Source organism: Astatotilapia calliptera, chromosome 3 (genome assembly GCF_900246225.1).
Source record: "Astatotilapia calliptera chromosome 3, fAstCal1.2, whole genome shotgun sequence".
In the NCBI taxonomy this organism is placed as follows: Eukaryota; Metazoa; Chordata; class Actinopteri; order Cichliformes; family Cichlidae; genus Astatotilapia; species Astatotilapia calliptera.
Window position 1 is genome coordinate 40,786,045 of NC_039304.1, and position 8,123 is coordinate 40,794,167.

Sequence of the window (8,123 nt, forward strand, 5' to 3'; positions counted from 1 at the left end):
AGATTACGGGAAGAGACCAGGCTGAGATGTTTCATCTTTCTTTAAAGTAACAAAATATCAAGATAAAAAATTCACCTTATCCGCCAGCCGAGACAAACACAATTTTCGTTAAAATAATAACGAAAATTTGTGCCCACACTAAAAATACAAATCAGTCAGAGGTACAGGGCCTGTTGTAATCAGTGCTCTGTCGTGGTCCTTTATACTGATTTGACTTGCACTCATATTTTTAGCCATAGTAGCTGTAAACATGGTACTCACATGACTTATGCGCCTTTGACAGCTGCAGGTGGTAATCCCCCCCTTTGGACAGAAACAAAATAAACAGTTGAAACTTACAACATGATTAGAAGTAATTTCATGATATTGAACAGACCAGAATATGAGACAATCTGCATGCTGAAAGTAGTTTATAAATTCTCTCCTCTGACTTCAGCTAAACACTTTTCAGCGTATCAATCTGCTTGATAGTTATAGATATATAATATATAATAATATATTATTATATATAATAATATAATATATATAATATATTATAGATAGATCTCTTTATGTGATGTGAAGTGGTGTTGTATGCTGTTATCTGCCGCAATATAACAACACGTCTGGACTTCTTGAAGTTTCTTGAAGACGTTTCACCTCGCTTCTTTTCAAGCTCCGTAGACTATAATGACCTGGATGACTGAGAACTTTCAGACAAATATAACAACACCAGAGCTGAGAACAGATGGAGTTACACTGCTATGCTCTCCACTTTAACCATTTTATCTCATTTAGCTCATGATCTTTGTTAAATTCACACCACAAACTGCTTCACAGAGAAAGACATTATAATATGAAGGAGATCTGAAAGTAACACTTCTGAGTTTTACAAACTTTTAAAAGTTTCCAGAATATTAACAGGTTCTGCTATAATATCCAGTATGCATGCCGAGTTGATTTGCATTGAAGCTCTGATTATGGCAATTAGAAACCTTACTGAGAAAATATCTTAATCTGTGGTTAAGTTCCACCTGCACCTGGTTGCAATGTGCTGGGCGAGTTACAAAAGTGTATGAGTTGAGCCCCAAGAGTACGCTGAAATTCACAAATGTGTGTAATGATTTGTATGCGTGAGCGATGCTTTATCTGTGCTCTGCAGAAGTGATTATGAAAGCTTACTTGACGTTAAATCCTCTTGTTACTTGTCTGGTCCCTCCTCTGGACTAGAACCATGGTCCATATATAAAGTGAGAGATCAGTATTAAGAGTTACAAATGCATATATGATCCACGAGGGTAAACTGACATTTACAAATGTTACTGATACAAACTGAGTCCTGCATAGAAACATGAAATCAGTCAGCTTCTCTCAGCCTCATATTTCTGACATGGTAATAAAACATATTCTGTGGTTTCATCTTCTCCACAATGATCTCATTTCCCTGTTTCTTTATTGGAAACATACCAGGAAACATGCCTGTGTGGGCCCACAGTGGGTAGGTGTGGGTGAACTGTGGGGCTGTGTGGGCAGGGAAAATACACATTCATCCCACAATAAGGGCAAGTGTGTGTTACTGCACATGGCCCACAGCAGTTTTTTCCTTTAGAGTTTTGAGTTTTCTGTGGGTGTCCAAAGATTTTAGTGCCACATAAAAACAAACAGCCGTACAATAACACAGACCTACAGTGTGTTTCAGATAAACAGCTTCCTTGATCACATCAGCAGATTTGTTTCTCCTCGTGTCAGAGCACCACTTTGTTTGTTCTAATGTGCGATCAGTAAAATTAATCTGTTGTTGGATGATTAGAGATGTGGACACTGCGTCTACAGCTGGGGGAATATGTTTGTGTCACCAACACTCGTGAGAGCTGACTAAATTCTTGCATTGTTTTTTCTGTGCTTTTTTGCATGAACAGCAGGAATCTCCCGAACAACCGTGAGTCTTTAAAATGTGAGCAAAACAGAAACAGACCTTAAAGTGAGGAGAGATGGTGGAGGTTTAGCTGTGAGCAAGAAGTGATCATGAGGAGAACAGTCACCAAAGCGGTGATAATAGGCATACATTAGATTTTATCTGAGCTAATAATTAATATTCTGGGCATTGTGTGAGCTCAGAGGCTGTGCTGTGTGGTGCAGATTCAGCTGGGTTTCTCTGAGAAGACACACTAATGGCCGAGCAGTGAAGGCACAGATCAAAAGCTGTTGAGCAGTCTTTGTTTTTTTTAATATACATTTCTGTTGTTGCACAGTTCTTCTTTTTTAAATTCTTTTTTTTCACAGCAGTGGATTAGTGTATGATATTTGTTTTGTTGGAAAAAGAATGAAACAAAAGAACAAACAAAAAACAACCAGGCATGACTAACTTTAAGATAACAATCCAAAACAAAATCTAACAGATGTGAGAAGCTGAGCTATGCTCCATTTCAGTCGAGCTCTGTGAGTTCAGACACCGTGGGGTTTACACAGTGAAGCAGGAAGTAACAATAATCATGAATTAAATACAAAACGCACTTACAGCAGCAATTCAGTTCAATTCAGTTTTATTTACATAACATCAAATCACAACAGCCGTTGCCTCAAGGTGCTTAATAATATTTTGTAATGTAAATATCTTACAAAAATACAGAGAAAACCCCAATAATCAAACAACCCCTTATCAGCAAGCAGTTGGCGGCAGTGGGAAGGAAAAAGTTCCAGCAGAACCAGCCTCAGTGAGGGGCGGGGCAATCTGCCATGACCAGTTGGAGATGAGGTGATGAAGATGTGATAAAAGACACACTGTGGATGAAGTGATCAGTGTATCATTCAAAGACAACGGAAATAAGTTAACAGAGAAAATAATATTTACGAGGACCTGCTCTGTAAATGAAATCAACACATAATTACAAAAAAAAAAAAAAAAAAATCTGACAAACTTCTACTTCCTACTACACTTGGCACCTTCCTCCATGAAACTGAACTGGACTGTTTTGGCAGTTCCTTGAATGAGGTCCAGTTTGGAGGAGAGGTGACAAACAAATTACTCAAATATAAATTTTAAAATTGGCGTTTTCATCAGACCCTTTGGACTCGGAGTTGGCAGCACAACACTGACACCAAATAACAAACCTTGGCTGGTGCTTTTGTAGTGAAATAAATAAATAGTTAACTTAAGTCAGAAAGAGTCATTTGATGCCAGTGTTACATTAAATTCAGTTATTACAGTATGTACAAAATAAATCATCAGCTTAGAAAATGTAAAGCTTTGTTCACTGTATAAAAACACTTCACAGATAATAGTCAGGGCACAGATTTAAAGCAGAAAATGAATCCTTCCTTTAGCACTAAACAATGCTGTGGTGTAAACACAGTCAGCCCAGTCTCACAGGAAATATGAAACAGTCACAAAACAGTGTTTGTGTTCAGTGACACAAATGTTCACTTCATCACAGCCAGCATGACTTCATAATCATGTATTTCGTGAGTGTAGCACATCTGTTTGTCAAACTCTTTACTGAGAATAAAGACTCTTTTTTTAAAAACTCTGACTTTGAAAGAATGCCAACTGGCATCTCCATCCAACCCCAACCCAGCAGTTTCAGCCCCTCCAACATCAGGATGTGGACTTTAAAAGGGGAAAATATTAATTTAGGGTTCAGGGACATGAAGCACAATTAGAAGTTGTGACTGCTTCATAAAGTGCTGTGAGACTGTTTGGACTGTTTGAGGTAACGTGTTCATGCATAAGAGTTCACATCCTTTGATCAATGAACACACCAATCGTGTTAAAAAGTTTGTAATGCTCTGAGTTTAGGAAAGAGAAATCCCACATTCAGCACCACGAAATCTGTGGATCAGATTTAAATGTTTTACGCAGCATGGGAACAAACGGGAAACAATTTCTGGTTTTTGCTCGTAGTCTGGTTCATTACCAGGAACCTGTTTATCAGCAACTCAAAGCTCCCACATTTTTAGAGCCCATAGCAGTGGATGATGCTGCAATTATACTCTGGTTTTGTGCTTGTTTCAGCCACCTGTTGGTCAGATTTTCAAATTCTAGAAATGTTTTATGGTAATGATATGAAGTAACATTTATTTCTGTACGTCGTGAGATAATGTCTTGAGCCATGCTGAGTGAAAATATCAAGCTTGGAATAACAGAATTTCAAACTTGCTGCTGTTCAACAGGAGGCTGGTATGAATTCTGAATATGAGGAGTATTACATTTTTTGTAGATCACAAAACCACCAAACACAAGAACCAAAGCAGAAAGTGACAGACCAGCGATGAGCCCAACAGATCCATCCTCCTTCCTTACACCCTCCCTCCCTCCATCCTCCTTCCCTTCATCCTCCTTCCCTCCATCCTCTGTGTGTCCTCCTGTCTGACCTGCAGGAGAGAAACAGGTGTGAGGTGTCAGCTGTCAGGTAGGTGATGAGTGAAGAACAGAACAGAATCCATTTCCTCTTCAAACTGCTGTCAGACATTATCTACTGCACTCTGATCACATCACTCAGACCAGCTGCTTTCTGCAAAGTCTGGAATATTATTGGATGTATTTTAGCTTCCATCCTTTTGAAAGTTTAAGTTGAGTCTGGTGTCTGGTACATAGAAAGATTCCCAGCTTCCTGCTCACAGTGAGGCTTATCATCAGTACTCTGTATTATCAGATATACATGAATCAAAAAATATCAGTAAGTGGAAAAAGATGGATGGTTGGACCCTTAGGTCTGACTTAACCCACCAATTCTGCTTCATCCAGAGACAAACAGGTAAAGAGGTTTCAGACTCACCTGCATGAACAACCTTCAGGCTAATTTCACTGATGATCTCAGGGGTCACTCTCTTGTCGCGTCCTGAGCCACTCTGATATGAGATGTGGCATTCATATGTCCCGGTGTCGTTAACGGTGGTGTTGTGCAGAATGATGGACATATTTCCACCTTTCATTTGTGGATCTCCCAGCTCCACTCGACCTTGGAACGAGGGATGCTGGTAGGCTTTGTAAGGACGATCTTCTCGGTAGAAAAAGACATAACCATCTGTTTGCATGCCCCTCTTGTTCCACGCTATCACTGTGATAGTCCCTTCAGTGGGACCCTGGCAGTCAAGAGTTGCATCAGCTCCAGCCTCCACTTGAACTTCATCTTGGCCTGAAGGAAGGAGGACACAATCCATAGGAAGCATGAAGAATGTTAGTATTGCGTGAGGCCCTTCTTTAAAAAAATACTTGTATGCCACTAAAAATCCAGTTTCTTTGGACATTCTCGATTTGGTGTGATCAAGTATCAAAACCTGTGGACATGCAAACTCAACCGGAGCTGTGTCTTAGAATACAAATATCTTTATTGAACACAAGAAATACATTTATTTATCTATGTTTATTGCAATAAAGGAAATAAATGCATGTATCTGTGATTTTTGGATCAACTAATTAAATTAATTAAATTTTTAAATTTAATTAATTTAAAAAACAGACACACAAACAGACACAATTGAAAGGTACAAATGTATTGTGCATGACACGAATTCAAACGTGGTGCAGATGTGTGTCACAGGTTGATCTGGCTGTAGGCTGTGGCACTTGGCCAGAGGTGGCGCTGGTTGACTCGACTCCATGTTAGTGCACAAAGTAAACAGCTCGCTGTAGTTGTGAAGCAAAAACGCTGAATTCGGAGAAATAAACCGTGCAAGGGGAACGATAACGACGACAAGAGTCTCCCGATCGTTTACTCCTGCTGTCCTGTGAACAACATCGGCGTGGTGTTACTGGTTTGCTGTTTTCGCGATCGCGTTGCGCATGAGGATATCACCAGGTAAACTCGCCACATTTTTAAACATTTTGTTGTTCAACAGCATCAAGACTGACGGAGTGTGTTTGAGACAACCTCACAAGTGTCACAGGTGACACATTTGGCGTTTTTTTGCTGGTTTGTCGGTAGCAGCTACTGAAACGCAAGACTGCCACACATCTGTTCGACCAACGCCAGTAGATCTGGAACACCGGTCTCCCCTACTTGTGTAGGGCAATACTGGTTGCTAGGCAACAAGTTAGCGCGTGACATTTTTGATTACTTGATTACGCAAGTTGTGTTTCCGCTCTGTTACGATCAATAAAGACGGAAGAAAACGATCGTTATTCATAAACTCTTTCTACGTTTAATGAGAACTTAAAACGGTCACTGTCATCAGCGTGTGTGCGTGTTTCAGAAAACATGTAAGCCTCGGTTAAACGTCGAGAAACTCCGACACGTGACCGTTTTTAACATGTTTACTGATGACTTTTATTTATTTATTCTTTAGTTCGTGTAAGTGTGCTCTTTCTCACTTACCTGTCTGGCCAGGAATTACGGTTAAAAGTAGCACAACTCCCAGAGACTCCATCTGCGTCCACAGAGTAGAGTAACACCGGGTTCACGTGATGGCGGCGTTTAAAAAAAAAAAAAAAAAAGCACCTAACATTTCTCTTTCATTCTTTCTTACAGTTATATTGGCGGTTGGCAAACAAGTGAAAGGTGCATTACCGCCACCAACTGGTATGGAGTATGGTCTGGAACGACGCCCAAAACCTAACATTTCTCAGCAGCTCTGCCTCCTTTTCTACTACCGGGACATTTAAACAATGGATAATCCGTTTACAAACAAATTCATGCTTTTCTCCTCAACAGAAAGCGTTCCCCGATTGAACAACAGCGCTGTAAAATAAGAAGAATGGCGCCTAATTACAGAGTTAATAATACAGACTTTGTAATATGTCATGTAAAGATTCCTCAGCCAGATTAAGTGTTTACTTACGGGCTCAAAATGTGGTCATAAATATTTTGTACTTGTAAATCAGTTTTGTACTTGTAAAAAAGATTTGTATGCCATCCATCCATCCATCTTCATCCGCTTTATCCGAGGCCGGGTCGCGGGGGCAGCAGCCTAAGCAAAGAGGCCCAGACCTCTCTCTCCCCAGCCACCTCCTCCAGCTTATCCGGGGGAATACCAAGGCGTTCCCGGGGGGAGAAGATTTGTATGTGTAAAAAAAATTTTGTGTGTGCGTAAAAAAGATTTGTATGTGTAAAAAAGATTTGTGCGTTTGTAAAAAAGATTTGTGTGTGCGTAAAAAAGATTTGTATGTGTAAAAAAGATTTGTGCGTTTGTAAAAAAGATTTGTGTGTGCGTAAAAAAGATTTGTGTGTGGACTTAGCCAAAAAAACCCTGCAAGTTACAAGTACGAATTTTGACCCTATTTTCCTTCCTTTCATCTGATTGGTCATGTCATGTCAATCACAAATGTAACAATCCAATCAGAGAACAGATGGGTTTGGCTGTCGGAGGGGCGCTTTTTTGAACTGCAGGTCTTTGAAGGGAATAAATGCCCTTTTACATGCCAACCCAGCGTTTTCCTTAATCACCATGAAGGAAAACAGTCTGTGGTCGTCTGAGTTTGGTGATTTTTGTGTCACAGGACTACGTGTTTAATACAGGGACTTCCACAGCCTTTTCAACAGCGCTGCTGACGCGGGGGGGGGGGGGGCAGTGTTTTGGAAATGACAGTCTTCATTACAAAGCTTTCCTCATTATGAATTAGCATACATGTTTTTATTGAACATTTGAAGAACTAGCAAAAAGACCCCATAAACTCTTGTAGTTCACATAAAGTCAGCGATAAAAACGACAAGGAGCAGGTGCATCTAGTACAGGTAGAGCTGCTGCAAAAACCCACAGAGCCCAGCAGCCAGCAACAAATTCTGGATCCTTTGCTTTTAGTTAGCAATTAGCATTAGCAGCACATCCTGCGTCCGATGTGAAAGGACTTTTATGCTGCGCACTGTGACTCACAGCAATGGTTCTGGGTCAGCCCTGACGTTGTGTTAAACTAATCCTAAAGTAATAATGTATTTCTAACCACTGATATACCACAACTTTATCCTTTCAACAGCTGCTGAAAGTAAGGGGACCTAGCTGCTATCGGATATTTATATAGAGATTACCCTTCAAGGACCTGCAGTTCAAAAAAGTGCCCCTCCGACAGCCAAACCCATCTGTTCTCTGATTGGATTGTTTAATTTGTGATTGACATGACATTGACCAATCAGCTTAAAGGAAGAAAAATAGGGTCAAAATTCGTACTTGTAAGCTGCAGGGTTTTTTTTGGGCTAAGTCCACACACAAAT

At 40.2% G+C, this 8,123-nt stretch overlaps 1 protein-coding gene across 1 annotated transcript; it reads right to left on the reverse strand.

Moving 5' to 3' along the window:
* Positions 1 to 229: 229 nt before the first annotated feature.
* On the reverse strand, positions 230 to 6,384 carry LOC113014787 (butyrophilin subfamily 2 member A1-like). The gene is made up of 4 exons (XM_026156522.1): positions 6,294 to 6,384; positions 4,755 to 5,114; positions 4,324 to 4,350; positions 230 to 303 (listed from the first exon to the last, which is right to left on the reverse strand). The coding sequence occupies exons 1-4, from the start codon at positions 6,343 to 6,345 to the stop codon at positions 230 to 232; spliced, it is 513 nt and encodes a 170-aa protein (XP_026012307.1). The 5' UTR covers positions 6,346 to 6,384.
* Positions 6,385 to 8,123: the final 1,739 nt, after the last annotated feature.